The sequence below is a fragment of the Xiphophorus couchianus genome, chromosome 8 (genome assembly GCF_001444195.1).
Source record: "Xiphophorus couchianus chromosome 8, X_couchianus-1.0, whole genome shotgun sequence".
Taxonomy (NCBI): domain Eukaryota; kingdom Metazoa; phylum Chordata; class Actinopteri; order Cyprinodontiformes; family Poeciliidae; genus Xiphophorus; species Xiphophorus couchianus.
The window spans coordinates 23999197-24018191 of record NC_040235.1 but is presented as its reverse complement, the minus strand read 5'-3'; the positions used below and the strand labels follow the sequence as shown (position 1 = coordinate 24018191).

General features: G+C 40.7%; 1 protein-coding gene across 2 annotated transcripts in view; it reads right to left on the bottom strand.

Moving 5' to 3' along the window:
- Positions 1-18995, bottom strand: part of homer1 (homer scaffold protein 1) — a 23889-nt gene extending 4894 nt beyond the window's left edge. Inside the window, exons 1-5 of one of the 2 annotated variants that reach the window (XM_028026018.1) lie at positions 17861-18993; positions 4598-4754; positions 1974-2105; positions 1800-1892; positions 126-268 (exon numbers count right to left, since the gene is read on the bottom strand). In XM_028026018.1, coding sequence (XP_027881819.1) covers positions 126-268; positions 1800-1892; positions 1974-2105; positions 4598-4754; positions 17861-17865 — 530 coding nt within the window. In that variant the 5' untranslated portion in view covers positions 17866-18993. Of the gene's footprint in view, positions 1-125; positions 269-1799; positions 2106-4597; positions 4755-17860 lie in introns of both variants that reach the window. The other variant, XM_028026017.1, reaches the window with a different exon arrangement.

Below are 18995 nucleotides of genomic sequence, written 5' to 3'. Positions count from 1 at the left end.
GCGCCATCGTTCTGTGGACTGGTGCACCCCAGGGTTGTGTGTTTAGCCCATCGTCGTTTACTCTGACGATGCATCGGCGTGCCGCTCGTTACGGGACGAACCACATCGTCTGAGCGCAGCCTCACCCGTGAGAGAACGGTAAAGCATTTTGGGCCAGTTCTGCTCTGGCTTCGCTGCACTTCGGCGTGTTCGGCGTGACTCTGTCCTCGTCTGTACCGTTGATGCTCTCTGGGGTCAGAGGTGACTGGAGGTCACCTGGCGCAGATTCCTGTTGTGATTAAAAAAAAAAAAAAAAGGAAATTAACTGAATCAGTAAATAAAGTTTCTCAGCGCCAGCAGTTTGAAAGAGAAGATTAACACCTCTGAGTTTTAAAAAATTTGCCACAGAATACTCTAAAACTGATACAGGCGATAGCTGTAGCAGAGTGGACCAGGGTGTACTGTTCAGAAGAACAGTTTCTCTTCATTGGAAAGATAAAGATTTTTTAAAAAGTACTCAATGGCTGTTTCCATCCGATTGTCACGCAAATTTTGAGCAAACTTGTTGATGTTGCGCATGGCTGTAATAAACAGGAAGTAGAGGCTGTAAGCTGCATAGCTCAGAAAAACGGACAGAGGTTGATATCGGGCAAGTTGCCACTGTTCTGTCAAGTCAACAAGTACTGGTGATGTTTCAAGCGGTCTGGACACACCACCGCCCCCTCCATGAACTCTGTGGTTCGCCAACATCTGGCGAACGGAAACAAGTTGCAACCCCAAAAGCAGAACCAACAGGCTGATCCACAGCTCTGTTCCTGCTCAACTGCTACTGTAATCCTACTGTTCTTGCTTACCATGTAAACAAGGATGTAAGATTCTGTGGTACGTTTTATTTTAATATAGTGGTACGCCTGCTCAGATGGCGCAGCATGCACCGCGCTCAGCCCATCTGATCATAAAAATCTCCATGTGATGTCACATGCTTCGTCTGACACCCAGCTGTCTCGTAACCCAACACGGTTGGTCAGCTGAATCCTCTGTGAGGTTCCTGAGTGACAAGACCAGAACATTCGCATCCGTGCTTCAAGTCTCTCTCTTACTCCAATTTCTCGAGTTGGTTTACACAAAGCTAACCTATATCACAGAAAGATATTTATCAAGATGGTTGTAGTCTTTATTTATTACTGTACTTTCAGTAATAAATATGCTTAACTACTGGGAGGAGGACAGAGGAGGCGGAGAGGGGATTTTATGATAGGTTTCTTTTCATCAGCGTAGATGAGGAAAGACTGGCTTATTTTCTATAAGCAGCTACAGAGACCAGGTTTCACAAAACTGAGGAGAAACATGAAGGGAAAGACTCGGGCCAGAGTGAAAGAGAAGGATTGGCTCAGGTGGTTTTACCTTCTTTTTACCAGGTTTGTTGACCAATAACACATTCCGCTTTACAGCGCCACCCTGAGAAGAAACCGTCAGAGAGAAAGCAAAGGAGCCTCAGCAGGACACCAAGTGTTTAGAACGTGGCTTCGAAAACATCATGCAAAACACATACAACCAACCAAAGCACCTTGCAAAAGTACTCTTAATAATTAAAGTTTTTTTTCCTCATCACAACCACAAAAACGTTGATGGGCTTCATTGGATAGAATGGAGAACGTCAATTGTGGCTATTTTTTCTTCTTACATTTCCCTCAAAATCTCTGGTATACATTGAGGTTTGGGCTTGTAATGTGCCAAAATGTGAAAGGTTCGAGGGTACGTTGATGCGATGTGGCTACCACAACTGTTCACACACGACTACACGAACGAGGCTTTGTTACCTGCGAGGGCGTACTGCTGAGCTCCGTCTTCTCCTGGGACTTCTCCTTCGCTAACCGGGCCGCTTCCTTGAACTCGGCGAATTTTTCTGCAAACTGAAACCAGAGGGGGGAGCAGCTGACTCTGCTGCTCTGTCGGAAATTCAACAAAATAAGCAACGCATAATCCCAACTCGCCTTGCTCAAGTGACTCTCGGACGAGAAGCCGAGGCCGTAGACGGTGTTGGCCCGGCTGTCGGCCCACTGGCCGAACTTCTGCGACGTCTTGGTGAAGGTCATGTTGGGGGTGATGGTGCTGTTGATGATAGCCTGTGGGAGGATGAAACGCACATCACCGGGGACCGGCGTTTGTCATAGCTGCTGGCGATGGAGGGTTGCATTGGCGGAGGACAGCTGCAGGGAGGCTATCAACACTGATGTGGGAGTTTAGCACACAGGAAACCGTCAATAAGGAGCTTCTAATTGAGTCCAGCTGGCTGTAATGTTATTGATCAGTGTGGGGAGGCCACTCTGGGTCTACTGGTATAGTTAGCTCGATTTATTGGACGTTGACGTACGAGTCGATTTTTCTTTCCTGGTGCTTTCGACGTGAACCCTTTGGTTTGACTAACTACTTTGTGGAAACGTTCATTTGGCCTTTAAAACTTTTCACACATGCCACCAGCAGATAAACAGCCCTCCGAATAACAAATAATACGATGAATCTATCAACCAATGAGAGCAAAATTAAATAAATAGGCAACAACTGCAAGTTTAACACAATATTTAACACAAATAAAGTGCAAGTCGAAGCAGGTCAGGGTTCTAGTTTTGAACCACAACAGGAGCAGGTTAGGCCAGGGCGATACGTCTTAGAAATACAATCTCAAGATTTTTCATACCAGATCCAATTTTGATCATTTTTATTTGCGCTCTCTTTTCTAACAAATAAATTACAAAACGACAAAATATTTCTCGCACTTCTTGTAACTGTAATAAAAAAATCTTTGCTTTGCCCCACTAAGTAAGTAAGTGTAGATTTGACCTGAATTTATAGCCCAAACAAGTCGGAGCTCTGAAACACGTTTGTCAAACAAGATGGCTGACATCACTCTGAACTATGGAAACGCAAGGAATGCATTGGTGCAAACAGAAATCTAAATTAATAAAATCTTCAAAAACCCCAAATTTGACGAGTCGATAAAATCGATTTATCGCCCAGCCCTAGGGCAGGTGAAAACTTTAAAAGCCGACTGGTGGTCCTTCCGCCAACACAAATCTATAACCTAAAGGCCAAACTGTTTGTCTTTATTTTTCATACTACTTCAAAGTCAACTATAATAAAAATGTTTACATCATGATGCAGCATGACATGGGATCTGTGTGTGGCATTTGATACCCGTCAGTTTCAACATCATTCCAGTCTCCTTCCCTCAGAGGTATGACTGGCTGACTGTCGGATGCTTCGGTAGCTGCCTGATTCAACTCCTGACACCATCCATTTTGTTTGGTCTAGACGCTGCGGCTCATTTACTCCCCATTTCCGCTTGCACATCAAATGAATGGCAAATAAACGGCATGGCGCCCCCTAGGCGATTATGTTTCTAGGAAAACTTTGAAGACATTTAAAAACAGGACAATTTCATTTTTAGATTTAGTTTTATGTTCCTTTGGAAATATTCAGATATTACATTTCTAATCTAATTTTTTGAAATGTTATTAAAAGAAAACAATTTAATTGTGCTTAACAAAACAAAACCTCGTTTTACACATTAAACAAGATGTATTTAGTTTAAAGTTTATTTATGTAGCACAATCTCAGCTGACCACAGTGCGTCACAGTAATTACAGCATCACAGATGGGTGTAAGATGAAAAAAGAAATAAAATTTGAAATTAAACAAAATATACAGGTAAAAATGTATATATATTTTTAGAAAGCAAGTAAAAATGTTTTTTTAAAAAGTCACTTTTTGTACTAAAAAAAGTTATAGGGCACCCTACTCCCAAATATCTAGTCTTACATGCTTTAATTGACATAACTTCAGTGAGAAGTTTCTTGTGTTGGTTGATGTTTTTTTGTTTTGTTTTGTTTTGCTCAGTTTAATAAAAAGTTTTATTGCTATGATTTTTTTGGCCACTTGAGGGCAGCAGACACATCTTCAACTTCAAGAGAGGTCGGGGAGGAAAGTGATCATTATTTTACTATTCTGAGCTCCACGTTTGGTTTGACACTGCTTAGAATAGAGAAGGCACGGCGTCAAAGGTCTTCCTGAAGCTTTTATCCGCCAACATGTTAGACAAATCTGCAAATTGCGAGTTGTTTTTTGATGCGAGGAGAAGATTTTGTTCTCTCAGAAAGTTTCCACTCTGGAATTTGGGGAACAGCGTGAGCCGTCGGCGTCGTGCAGCGTTTCGCCTCTGGTGGGTGATGCGACATGTTGTTGTCTGGATAACACCGCCCCTCTGTTCCAGCACCACCGAGCTTTGCCTGCTATTTCCAGCGGAACAACGCTGACTTGCTGGTTCGACAATGACACCAGTCACCCGGAGAAGCTCTTACATAACTGTGCAAACTCCAGCCCTGTGCCTCAGGACTAAAATAATCACTGCCACATACATATCAGAGCCCCGGCCACCTCAACCAGGCCCCAGCAGAGAGGCGAGGCGAAGCAGACATGTAACAAGCAAAGTTTATTTCCCCCCTGATGAGATTAAACTTCAACGAGCCCTATTGGAAAAGTTAAAGAGGCTTTTCTGTGCGACGTACAGTGTGTCAGAGTCCCAAGTACATTTTTGGATAATCAGATTGCTTAAGCATACCTTGGAGCCGTCCAGACTGATGATTCGATACACATTCCTGGTACTGTCGAAGAAGTAGGAGACTGTGACGGCGTGCTTACTCGTAGGAACCCAGTTCTTCTTGGTGCTCGGGTCGATCTGGAAGACGTGGGCCCGCGTACTGAAGATGGGCTGCTCACTGCACAAGAAGAGAAGAAGCAGCAGAAGGAGAAGAAGCAACTTGAAAAAGGCGTCTCTGAAGTTAGGATGTGTAATCACACGAAAAGATGTAACTTTGCTTCCTTACTGTCCGACATTAAACGAGACAAAGCACCATGACGTGTTAACAGCTCAATTTTCAAGCAGTATAAATGATATTCTCCAGTGACATGTCCTGGATGAGACCATCAGATGTTAGCAAGCACTGCTAATCCATCTCATTTGCTTTTGCCACGCCTCTGTCAATCTGGGTTTGGCCGTATGGTTTGAAAGTTGGGCAGAAAGATGTTGAAGTTAGGGATATGACACATTCCCAATATGAATGACGACAGGGATGGTGGACGTGGCTACGTATAATTTTTAGCATAAAACATGTGATTTCGCAGGCGACGGAGCTGGAGTGCGTGAGTGGCCAAACGCCCTTGAAGAATATCAGAATTGATCAAAATCAGATGTAAAAAAAAAATCAATATCAGCATAAAATTATGCTTCAGAGACAGAAAGCATTCTTTAAACTATGACAGCAACTTACTATTATTTTAGTGATCAATTAATCGATTGTTCTGACTATTGATTAATCAGATATCAAAAACAGCATACTCTACAGATTTTTTTTTATTTAATCACGTTTTATACAATGTTAGAAATACATTAAAGCTGCAAATGAATAATTCTTTTTAAAATTAAGAAAATAAAATCATTATTGCCTAAAATGCAAGACTGTAGCATTCCTTAAGCAAATGTGAACTTGGTGAAGCTAAAACTATGCTACTTGAGGAGTTTTGGCTGAAACAAATTTCAGACAAAATATTTTTATGTAAAATGCAAAATATTTTTGTACAGTTTTGCCTTAACTACTGCTCCAAATACGTCGAGGGTTTTGAGTCCGAATACTCCAGTTAACGATTGATCGATTAATCGAGGGTCGTTAGGTTGGACTGAACTGAACAAAGCCTCGGTCTAAACTGGGCGTGAGCTGCTGCAGGACTAACGCATGTCCAGCTGATTCAGCTCTGAACCACTACCCCTCTTTCTCCACATCTGGATGGAGGATTATCTCACATAATCTGCATACGTCTTGACCCTTTTTTAAAATCACATGTACGGAATCTATAGTAAAGACGGGGGGGAAAAAAACAAGCAGCATTCTCCAATCTCCATGAAGTGTTGTTCCGCTTAGACATCTGCGGCGCAGGAAACCTCGTCTTCATCCGTCTATTTGCTACAGACGTCAGCTCGTTTTGATCGCGTACATGGATCGGCGTTCTACGTTGGTTAATGCCCCGCTGCTCCGGAGGTCAAATCTGACCTGCTTTTGCCCTCCTGAAGCATCTCCGACATACAGAAACGTTGCTGCAGCTAAAGACTGCTTAAATAATTCTAACTAACTCAAGTCCTCCAATTTGCTCAGAGGCAGCAATCCCAACGGCAACTCTAAAGGTTAAAAATCCCTCCTGCAACGCTCCTTGTTTTACTCCCACCGGCTTAAATACAGACATCAAACCCGCGATACGCTCAACAGAAACAGAAAACGGGTAAAATGTTCATCGCAAAGATGATTTTATTAACTCCCAAATGTGCAAGATTATAGACGAAGCCTCTAGAGATCAGGAAGGTTTGTGCAAAAGACCATGGCGATCCACCAAGTACTCAGAAGGCAAGGTGGAGAACATTCCCGGACTCCCGCTGTGAGCATGGATCATAAAAAACATAACGCTGGAATCATTTATTCCGGCTGGAAGAAAAGTGTGGTCCAGCAAATATGTGAAGGAGTGTGAGGGGATAGAGGAGAGATTTCTCAGTTCAAACTGTGTTTTACAACCAAGACGCCTCAAATGTCATGTTGTGAAGTGACACACAGGCTACATAGAAAACCGGATCAGATCTCCTTGAAGCTGTTAGAGGAAACAAAAATGTTTCCCAAATGTATTAAAACCCAACAATGGCAAGCATTTGAATTCAGACTCACTGAGTCACGAGTTTACAGGACAGTCTTTTGCTACTTTTATGTTTGCTTCATGATGGGGATTGAAAACTTTAGGTTTTCACACAACAAATGTGGAATGATCATAAACTACACTCAGCTGGACTCCATTTACAAATGAGGTGAAAGGCATTCGATTTTATTTAGGCGTATCAGAATAACTCAGACGCATGCCAAGCTTTTCAGATTTTTATCTAAAAAAATTTTTTTTTAATCTTTCTGTTTCACAACTATGCATTACTTTGTGTTGGTCTAGCAGATCGTAACAATTCATTGTAATTAATCATAATGAATTGATTTTTGAAGTAACCATAAACTACTTTAGAAATCAATAAATTGTTTACTGGAGCAGACAGACTTAAAAAAAAAAAAAAAAGTCCATTTACTGAAAGACAACCATAATCAAAGTGGTGGTTAAGCCAAAACTGTACAAAAATATATATGTTTCACATTTAAGACACAATAACAACAATAATCACAATAAAAAAACATTGTTTTAGCTTTATCTGGTTGAAACACCATAAAAAAAAATTTAAATCTAAAAAAGTCAGATTAGCCAAGCAGAAAGGACAGAGCTTCTCACATGTTAGTTTTGTTTTTGTCACTGCAGATGGATCTTTGGGTAAGCATAAGCAAAGAGAATGCTATATTACTGTATTTTCATCAATAAAATGCTTATTTTCCCATTTAACAAAGGATAGAATTTATTTATTTGCATCTTTTAATGTTATTTTAAAATTAGTATAAGAAGAACTTAAAATCTGCAGAATGTGCCAATTTTTCTTATCCGATTAATCGATTAATCATCAAAAATGAACAATAGATTAATCAAGAACTAAAATAATTGTTAGTTGCATCCCTAATAATGCAACTTATTAGTTGCATTAACACATTATTAACACATTTTGCAACACAGCAAAATGTGTTAATAGAAATGAGGTAGATAAAGTATTTATCTCTGATAACTACATGCTAAAGGTCAGCATTTAAATTGCATCTAAAACAGTAGAAAAATACAGAGAGCTCTAACTGTGTCATTATTAACTCTACTCTTTACAGCAAACGCTCCTCAAAGCCCCACGCTCGAATGATGATGGATCAAAAAAAAAAAAAAAAGAGCTCTGGGTTGTATTTTTTCTGTCTAATGTGTGTGATTGAGTTCCTGCCAGGTCTGACCGGCAGCGCCTGCGCTCACATGAAGAGAGAGGCAGCGATGCATGCTAAGGTGACCCGGAAGCAAACCTGTGCAAACATACAGAGATCAGCTGCCACTGGACGACTTCCAGGCAAAGCTATGGATGAAAACCTCGCAAGGCCTTGGATTAAAAGGCAGTGACTCCGCAACCGTAACTGCTCGCAATACCCAACACATGATGCGGCTGCTTTTTCGCCTCGCTCCGCTTTCAGTCGTCGCAGCAACACGACACACGTTTGTATAATTTCTAAAGGCAAAGGCGAACTTAAAGGAAACAGAAATGTTAGTTCCTCAGATTTGATCTGAGATTCATTTGGCTGGACGCGGCCGCAGGTAATCGCTACTGGTTGCAAATTCATCTAAAAACGTAATAGACTTTGTAAAAAAAAATGTAAACGACAAAACTGTGAAGTATGCACTAAGTGCAGTAGCTCAGTTTTCCTTTGTCAGAATATGGAATTATGGGTACTGTAGTTGTAAAACGTATTGGAAAGTTGGATGCAGCTAAAAATACTGTAGATTGCATTAGAAGACAAAAGAACACAAGAAGAAAATGTTTGCAAAGGTTGTTAAAAAAAAAACCTTTTCTTTTTTTTTTTACAAAAATAAAAGGGATGGATACACAAGAAAATCTTTAAGGCATTGATCATCCTCTGAATGTTAGTTAAATTCATCAGAGATTTTTTCTTTTTTCTCTTTACATCCTGTACTCTTTATTTTTTACTTCTGACATTTTGCATTAAATTAAATCAGTTTTCAATCGTGCTGCTGTACAACTGCCGTTAGTCAAAGTGTTGCCCAAGTGTTCGGAAGCAAAAAGGCAACAAAATCAAATAGCTATAGGTTAATATTGTTAATTTATTGAATCTGACCACTGACAATCAAACTTACCAATCCAACTCTCTTATCAATTTGGGATTCAGACGTAGTGAAGTTGGGAGTAAATCACAAAGTTAGGACACAGCCTACTGTATCCTCACATCAGGTCTTCACTGTAAGCTAAAAGGACCACTTCTTCTACCGCCTCATGCTTAAAAGGTTGTTATCTCTTTATGCAGCTTTTCTTTCAATAACGGCTGAAAAATACCAAAATGGTGGGAAAACCAGACTTGTTAGGTCAACAATATGTCCACAATCTAAATAATGCACATAAAAAATAGGACACGATTTTGCGGCAGGGCTCCCAGAAGTGTCCCAGTTGAGTTTAATCAGAGATCCTGATCATCGATAACGTACGATTATGTCATCATTGAATTCCTGAAGCTTCTTCTTTAGCAGCCGATGCAAACAATTCAAGGACCTACTTAATGCAGGTGCAAAACCGTCCAGAAAGCTTTTATTGTCTGACCAGAAATCCAACTGTTGTATATTATTTATTCAGATAGCCTAGACATGTAGTTTTATGACATTTCTTGCATCAGTGTGTCTTTACAATAGGTGAGGAATGTAAAGTTTGCTCCAAAGAAGGATAAATTCCTGATTTTGGAACAGTCATTATGAGGAACAGTCACCACTTTGTCGAATGACTAAATGCTAAGACTTACAGTGAAAATGTCATGCAAATGCATCTGATAATTTCTGAGTCAGCAGCAGACTGACTCAACAAGTTTGGCGCTGGCACGACTGAAGACAAAGTAACGCCAGGAGTGACATCTATCCGTGCTTTGGTTACCATGTCGATAACTGTATTTTACACAGATATGATCATAACAACATGCAAACTGCCAACACCACTTAGTGCTACACAGGAAGAGGATTAAGTGAGATCCGCTTTCAATCTCTCAAGTCAAAAATAATTAGCCAAAAATGAAACAAAAGCTGGTTAAGAAGTGTCCATTAAGGCTTTTAGAAACTCAGCAATGTAGCAAGCTCTCTACGGTGCATTCACACCAACTCCGTTAGTCCGCTTCAGTCGATCTCTAGACCATTTGCCTGGAAAGTTTGTTTCGTTTGAGGAGGTGTGAATCTGCAATTGAAATTCAGTCCACCTGAAAGCCTTGGTCTCGGTAAGGGTTTTAAATCTGGAGCGGTTTGAATGCATATGTGAACCCCAAACGGACCGGAGACTACTCCAAAAGCACGAAGTGGACTATACCACAGGGCATTCTGGGTAAAAAACAACCCAAGTGAACCTGTGTGTCTAGCACTGGCAGGACAAATGTCTCGTGGTGTTTTACCAGCAACAAAAGTGAAATCCTTAAACCACTAAAATCTGATGCCATTCAATTTTTATTTGCACTCATGTTTTCTTCAGAGGTTTTCATGTCGTTTCCTTCAGGGGTTCAGTGTGAATGTGGTGCAACGTCACCGCATTCACACTGTACATTCGTTAGACTCAGTGCAGTGTGAAAGAGAACAGCACCAACTGAAAATGGAACAAATGTTGTACTTTGGTATCCCCAATCGAACCGAGTCTACTGGACTGTCAGGTGTGAAAACACCCAAAAATGCAAGTTTATCACAAGGATATCTGTCTGTCATGCTTCTAGGAAAAGCAAAAGTGATAAAGACTTAGCTGGAAGACGAGTGTCCCAGAACTCCTCTGGGATCCAGCTATTGTTCCCGTCACTGGGAATCTCCCATCTCGTCTCAGTGTGCTAATTAATTTAGCAGAACGGAGTCCTGGCAGACGTTACTTAAAAGACAGACTGTTAATCAGAAAGATGTGATAAAGGGAGGGGGTATACACTGGAACTGCACTGACAAGAACAGGCTGCAGGCACCGTAGTATATCAACAGATTATGTCTAATATCACTTGTTAGCAATAACTGACACCTGGAAAATGTGGTTTCATGTGAGCTTCTGGTCAACTTTAACACAATGCAGTAGAATTGGCTTCACTTTGATCTGGGGAGTCCCAACTTTTTTCCCTTTCCCCCCCACCCCAAGGGCACCATACGTGGGTGTGGTGGCTGTTCAGCCGCAGAGTATCAGAGCACTACTGGTGCACCATAATGGCCTAGATGAAAATCAGCTCCAGTTTTGTGTGCGTCTCTATGAGTGAGTGAGTTAGTGTGGTGAACGTTAGCCCATAATCCCTTTTTACAATGAAGCGTATTGGGGTATTCAAGTCTCAATGACGAGTGCTTTGACAGGAATCTGACTGCAAAGTTCATCAGCTCAGCAGTTCTCCAAATGCAGCTGGCAGAAACATTCCCAACGACTGAGGTTCCACACAGAAGCTGGCTTTCCACAGGAAAGAACAAAAATATGAGCGAAATTCTTACCTTACACAATTTCCCAACCAGGCGTGGGCATATATCGTTTATCATTTATCGCAATAAATTTCTTATGGTACGAGTTTTGATTTATCGTTATCACAACAAATTCCAATTGATGTTTAAAACTGTCCAAATTGTCGGGGCTGTTGGTTTTACCGTTCTCTTCACTGTTTTTTTCAGTGAAAGTATAAATAAATATCAATGAACTTTAAATATGACCATCTACAGTGATTGTGTGCAGTTGAGTGACACAAATCACACTTCTTTCTGACCGCTGTCCTAAATAAGTGTATTACAACAGTGTTTTTTTAAGAGCACCTTTAAAAAAAAAAAGCTTAATCTTGTTTCTGTTAATAATCACTACATTCACCAATATCACTGCATCTGTCATGTTTTTCTGATATTGTGCAGCCGTATTTTAAACGCTTTCTTAAAAGGTTGACTTCACGCAAAAGGGGACTGATATCGTGTTTAGAGCAATGCATGAACGGAGCTCACTAAAGAAAAATCTGAAATATCTCCCCATCGTTAACAAAAGTGTTTCTTTAAAGGAGATGGAAAATAGAACGTGTTATTTAAAAACCTCACCTGTAGTGTGATGTGTGTTTTTTTGTATAATGACCCCAAGAAGAACAGCTAATGCAGCATGCTGCTGATGCTAATGGGGATCTTGATAAACATAACTGACAGATCTTTAATGCTTTTTACTTTCAGAAACTCTAAGAACGACCAGTAAGATTTAATTAGTCAGAAACTAAAAATGCATTAGGTTACATCCCAGGTACTGAAGTTGAGTAGAGCCCAAAAGATAACTGCAGTTTTAAAATGTGGGCCTAATGCACTCTGCATTATTATTTTTTTTATATATAAAACAACTAAAAAGTATATAAAAATGCAACAAATCTATAGCTTTACAATATTTCTTCATTGGGAGATAAAAGAAAAAAAAGAAAAAGAGAAAACAATCTGAGTTCTACAAGACAAAACCTTCAGAGTAAACGGCCGCAGCTTGGGCTCGCTGCGCACAGCAAAAACAACCCGGCATTGCTAACTTCGCTGATGCCACGTTGTCAAGGCAACGGCCCACGTGATGCAAGGCCGGCCGTGAGCCGCGCACATCCTCCAACTTCCATCACTGGCTCTCCTTCCCACGTGCGCTCTGGCCCAATCCGATCCCGGTGTCCCTGTCAGTTAACCCACTCGCCTCGCAGAGGGAGACAGCAGGCGCCTGGCAAGGCAAAGCCTCCAGTCAGACTCCCATATGCTGCTCCACAGCAGCAGCTCCTTACACAAGCACATACACAGCGAAGCACTACGGAGAATTAATAAGAAGAAGAAAAAGTTACATTTTCAAAGATGCTGCTATTACTTTGCACGATTCGCTATTCCGGCAAACTCCTCGGGGACCTTAAAGGAATAGAAGAAGAGCTTCACAAAGTCAAATCTTAACAAAAAGCCTCAAAACTGAAATCATTTATTGTGTTAGAGCTTGGAAGCATCATTTTATTTCTCCCTTTTCAATTTACCAATAAGATGCCAAAGATTTGTGTTTTAAGGGATAGTTCAGATTTTTTAAACCAGCCTTTTTATGGGAGGGTTAATGTATTCTTTTTGTTTTGTTTTGTTTTGTTAAGGTGCAGTATTATGTAAATTTGACTTTTTTGAGGTTTACATCAAGTTATAATTTTATTGCCTCATCAAAAACACACGTGGAGTGCTGGCTTGATTCTTTCATGCTTGTTTAAAAAATCCTTTAATCTCCCATGGCAACCATCCAGCTGTGCAAAACACCTGGCAGGTCCTAGCTCCGCCTTCGAGGACTTCGCTTCTACTCAGAGCTGCTGTTTCTAAGCTTCCAAGCTTCTACTTCCCCCACTGAGCTCCTTCAGACTAGCCAGCAGCAATTAGCAAAAACCTGGTGGAACTCATTCTATGAGCTGCTTCTCAGTGAAACACTGGTAAAAACTTTGTTAAAGGGTGGCGATGACTTCCTGCGGGTGGACTATCAGAAAGTGCAGTTTTTAAAGAGGCAGAGGTCAACTTTCAAGGCATTAAATTACAAAGTTAAATTTCTTTTAACTCATGTTTGATATATGATAACTAACATTAACATAGTTACTTTATTGTGCTATAAAATTAATACTAACTCATAAAAAAATAAAATAGATGGCAAAATTCTACTATTTCAACTACAGGTTATATAGCATCAACTTGATAAAATTTTATACGAACTGTGGAAACATTAAATGTTTTATATTAATGTATTATATTTTAACTTCATCTGGCTCAAAAACATTTAGTTTTCTAACAGAATAGGTTGGGTTTAAAACTAGGGATCATGTCCCAATATGGAAAATTTGGGACCGTGTCAATATCCGATATCAATATTGCAGTTATGGTCAAGGACCAATATTTACTGATACTAAATATATTTCTTGAGCACTTTGACACCTTTGAAAAATAACCCAGCCAGAAACAAGATGACAACAAGATGGAAACATATCATATCTGAATAGTCTTATTTATCGGACTGATACCGGTATGCTGAAACATTACTAATATCGACCAATACCGATGTTAGCAACGATATATCGTGCATTCCTATTTAAAGCCGTTCATCTCACTTTAAATTTTCCCAGTGGATTGTCTGATAGTGGTATGGTAGACTCATACTAAACCATACAGTAAATCGGAAAACCAATTTTAAAATGTTTAACTGTTTTTACCTCACATGTTAAACCCTGGGATATTAAGGTGGTGAGGAAGACGGAGATAGACGCAGGAGAAGACCTTAATTGCGGGTTACGTCCACACATGCTGGAGACGCCCTCTTTTTCCGTCCTTGAGGAATCAGTTGTTTGCTGTATTATAACTGCGTGGGCTTGATAATTGACGAGTATGAAGAGGTTAGCAGTTCACTCCTCTCCTCCTCCGAGCCCAATAGGACGACAAACCAATCACGCGTCACGTCATCCGCTTTCATCTGAAGCCAGAAGTAGGTCGCTCTTGATCAGGAGAATCACCAAACATCTGCAGGTTCCGCTGCGACGCACACGGCGCTTAATTAAAGGCTGCTACTTCTGAAGCTAAAACATGTGCTGCACTGCGATCTGTGGCTTACTGGGTCACAGCTTCTGTAATCTGAAGTGAAAATGAGTGACGATCAGCTGCTTAAAACAGTGTGTAAAGAATTAAATTGGAATTAATGGGATCTTCTATGGAGTTTATTTAGCACTTTATCAGGACTTTGTCGTGGCAAGTGTTACGCAGAAAAGATATCAATACTTTGTGTCTGTGCGCTTCCATAATATTGACAAGTGGGAACAATAGGTCACGAAAACAAAAATCATGCAGCAGCTCATTTCACACATTTAATTCTAATAGACCAATATGGCTTTTGAAACCAGCGACCATTTTTTTTTAAGTACGCAGTTAAAAGTTAAAGTATTAACTTTTAACATTCTCCTTCTCCATGACGCACAGAGTAAATCAGCGCTTTGGTTCCTGCGCACTGCTGCCCAGCTGGGATAAATTTGTGACAAAGAATCGAAGTGTTTCTCAATGCTTGACACGGAGTTACTCACAAAATTTTGTCACTTTTTAAATAACCAACTTTTGGTTACAAGTAAAAGTTACTTTGAAAACATGCAAGACAATTTGCATGTTGTTGATGTTGATGGTTGTGTTTTTTTGGGGGCATATATAAAGTATCTTCCAGTTACAGTGCTAACTGTTCTTTGCTAGATTAATGTTTAATGGTATTTCAGACGGCAAACTTGCATTATTATATCATTACCATTCTATTGAAAATGGTCTCAAAACAACAATATTATCGTTTATCGCAATAACTTCTGGGACAATTTATCGTCCAGCGCGATGCAAACGAGTGGAGTTTTTATTGAAGAAAAAGAATCTCTCTTTTAGAGTCTCAGTATGTTAACTTTTAGAATAGGAATGGTCTAGTCAAAGTAACAATTGAGGGGTTTCTTTTGCCTGAAGTAGTGAGCAACACCTCTTCTTTCTCTTGTTTAATGGCGGCTAGAAAACAACGTTTTGGTGCATTACCGCCACCAACTGGAAAGGTGTGTGACTCGTAATTCAAAATGCATAATGCAGTCACATTTATAAAGCTAATAAAACTAAAACAATATGAATAGGACCACTGTATTTGTGGTGTTGACAGTAATTTGTCTGTGACATGTGCGTCTAATAATGGGAAGTTGTCTAATTAAACTGGTTAACTGTCACTTGTGAACAAAAGGTCATAATTCTGGGTACATTGAGTTAGGCAGCCATAAATTATACGGTTAGGTATATCTAGTTACATTATCTTATGTATAAAGATAATGTTGGACTCATTGTACGCTTTACGTTCATAGTTGAAAATGTCATGTTTTGCTGAGTTTGCCTGTTGTAGACATATTTAATTGGAATTATTATTCCGGATTAGAAATTTAGATACTAATTTGAATAATCTAGATGTTATTCTCATTTTTTTCTGTTTACTCTTGTTTAACCTCACTAAGGAGGATAATAATGTAGGGAAAAACAAGTAGTGCTATTGGCAACTTTTTATATTATAAAAGGGCTGCACAGTGGCGCAGTTGGTAGCCCTGTTACCTTGCAGCAAGAAGGTCCTGGGTTCGATTCCCGGCCCGGGGTCTTTCTGCACAGAGTTTGCATGCTCTCCCTGCGCATGCGTGGGTTCTCTCCGGGTTCTCTGGCTGTCAGGTTAATTGGTTAATTCGTCTTTCTAAATTTTCCCTAGGTGTGCGTGTATGGTTTTGTCCTGTCTGTTTCTGTGTTGCCCTGCGACAGACTGGCGACCTGTCCAGGGTGTTCTTGCCCGGAACGTTAGCTGGAGATAGACCAGCACCTCCTGACCCCACTAGGGACAAGGGTGTGCATAAAATGGATGGATGGATCTTGATGAAGACAGTCGTAGTGCTACATTTTTATCTTGTTTAGGGTTGAAACGATTCCTCGAATCGAGTACCTCGATTATTAAAATTCCTCAAGAAAAATGTATCTGCCTCGAAGCTTCATTAAATTCTATTTTATTATTTAGCGCATCGTGTTCCGGCCGGGTTATAACTTGCGTTGCGGGGAGCTCTCACTTCCGTCTGAGTTGTTGACAAAAGCTAAGTGTTAGCGGCATAACGTCCAGTTTTCAAGTTCAGCCTAGGAGGATTTTATTGATTCATGATAATATCTGGGTCTTTGTCGTTTTTTGGGGGACCAATGAACATCTTTAAAATGACTGGCGTGATGCCTGGAGTATGGCAGCTTTTCTCCTCCCGGAGCTGCTGCCTGGTGGCGGTTCAGAGCGAACAGCAGGGAAGAGCTGCATTTATCCAGGTGAGCGGATAGACTGAACACTGCAGGTGGCTGTGCATTAGATAATTTACGGACAAACCGGGAAAATACATTTCATATTATCCCGGTCTCAACAAATGGGTGGCAGAAATCATCACGACGGCACGTAGCTGGTAGATTGTGACGAACAAAGGTGTCAAATCCCGTCGCTAACATAAACACAATAGCTATAAATGTTTGGGCAAGGTGAGAGTTCATCTATTAAACTGACTGAAGATGAATGCATAAAAAAAGGAGTATAGACATTTTTTATAAGCGTATTTATGAGCCTGCCTCTTATAGAACTGAATATAATTTCAGATTTTTGTATAACTTCACGTTAACTTGGAAAGTGAGCTATTATTGTTATGAGATAATTTTCTAAACTACATAAAATTAACTGTTAGGGAAGCTCAACTGTGAAAAATTGGACTGATGTTGATATGCGATAGTAATACTTCTGTTATGTTAGATTTACCAAGGTTTTACTTTATCTTTTTTTTATCCGATTACTCGATTAATGATAAGAATAATCTATAGATTACTCGATTACTGAAATATGCGTTTACAACAACAACCTTGTACAATCTTGTTACATCCTTACAAAGCCTGATGGTTTGTCTTTTATATATTTACCATAACAGAAAATCTCAACCAAAATGGCAAAAGAAAATTAATGACCCAGATTTCATAGTAGCCCTGGGAGTGGGCATTTATCATATCGTTTAGAATTTATCACAATAAATTTTATTTATGATAAAAAAAAATGTCGTCACAATAAATTCCAATTAATGGTGTTTAAACCCTCCCCAAAGGTGTCCATACTTTTGGGATTGCTAGTTTGATCATTTTCTCCACTCTTGAAAATCTTTATGTGCCTCTGGTCCTATGGAGCATATTTCAAGAGCAGTATTTGGGTTTGTGGGGCTTTGATTGCTTTCATACACGGTCACACAACCACAGAGTTATCATAAGAAAGATGTCATAAATAGTTACTATTGTTTTCACAACAGTACCACAAAATACCGTGATCTTTTTTTTAAGCCCATAACGCCCACCCCCTTAGATCAGAGTATCGCGGTGTCTGTCTGGACCAGTTTTCTGACAGGAGCACTTCGCTTGTAGTTAGCTGTGAGTAGCACGCTGGCTTTGTGTTGTGTTGGACGGGGAAGACGAGACTCAGCTCGGCTCCACGAAACCACAAAAACAAAGTCAGCCAACCCCCCCCCATACACACACACACACACACACACACACACACACACACACACATACACACGAACCTCCAACGCGCGGAGTGGAGCTCTACAGCTTTCCGCCAGTTACATACCCCATTTCTGCTCGGTTTGGGTGCCAAGTTGGGTCGGAAATGATCCAGTCCACGGTCTCCTGTTGAGGGGGGGAACGGGCTAGTTGCTGCTGATGTTGATCCGCTCTCTCCCCCCTCTGAATAAAGCCGCTCTGCTCGCTGCGGGGTTCTGGACAGCTCTGCGGTCTCTCACTCAGACATGGCTGGCTGTGCTGTTATGCCCTTGGGCACATCCTTTCGGCTGGTCTCGTCGGAGCGAAACGTGTCGGTGCATGCATGATGACCGACAACACAACAGCAGCACAGGCGCTAGTTGCTGCTACCGTTAGCCAAATAAGCAAGCTGCTCGACTTTAACGGATTATGGAGCTGGTTGACGGCGAGCGGAGCCTGGTTTAGAGGCAGAATTAGGCTATTTTAAGTTGAAAGTTGCGGGGGAAAAAATACTGAAAGGCTCGACAGTAAATGCTGGTAAAAGTGTTCGAAACATTACCGAGTCTTGACCAATACGGTTTTAGCTCGCTTATAAATAGAAGGAGCTGGTGTCAAATCTCCCAAGAAGTGGGATGAATAAGAAAAAAAAGGGAAAAAAATATTCACATTCCTATTCTAACAAGCCGCGTGAGTTCATAAATCCCAGCTTTAGTCGCTTATTTTTCACCATAGTCCGACGTGCCATTAAACAAACAAAAAAAAAAAACAACACCAAAAAAAAAAAGCCTCCCGCTGAGAAATATTACTGAGTTTTACTGCATGTGAGGCATTTACTGCAGCTCGGAGGCGACAAACATCTTCCTTTCAGACGGCGCTCCATTCTCTCCGTTGCTCCTGGAGATGATACAAAAGAAATTTGGTTCCCTCTCCGGGTTTTACCATCACGTTCCGCTCTCCTCTGAGATTAGACAGCAGCTCCGCTTCACCCGATGGCTTACGTCGGCGAGAGCTCCAGCATCTGTACGGAGGAGTATCTACGTGCTATTTTTTTTCTCGGTATTTCTCCAAATCAGGCATGAAGGTGACGAGAAACTACGACGGTGATGCTTCGTTGGCTTGATCATTCTCCTCCTTCATCTTCATCATCATCGTCATCATCATCCACCCCTCTGCCCTCTGACAGTCTCCTGTCTCATTCATCGCACAGCTTTATCCGACGCTCC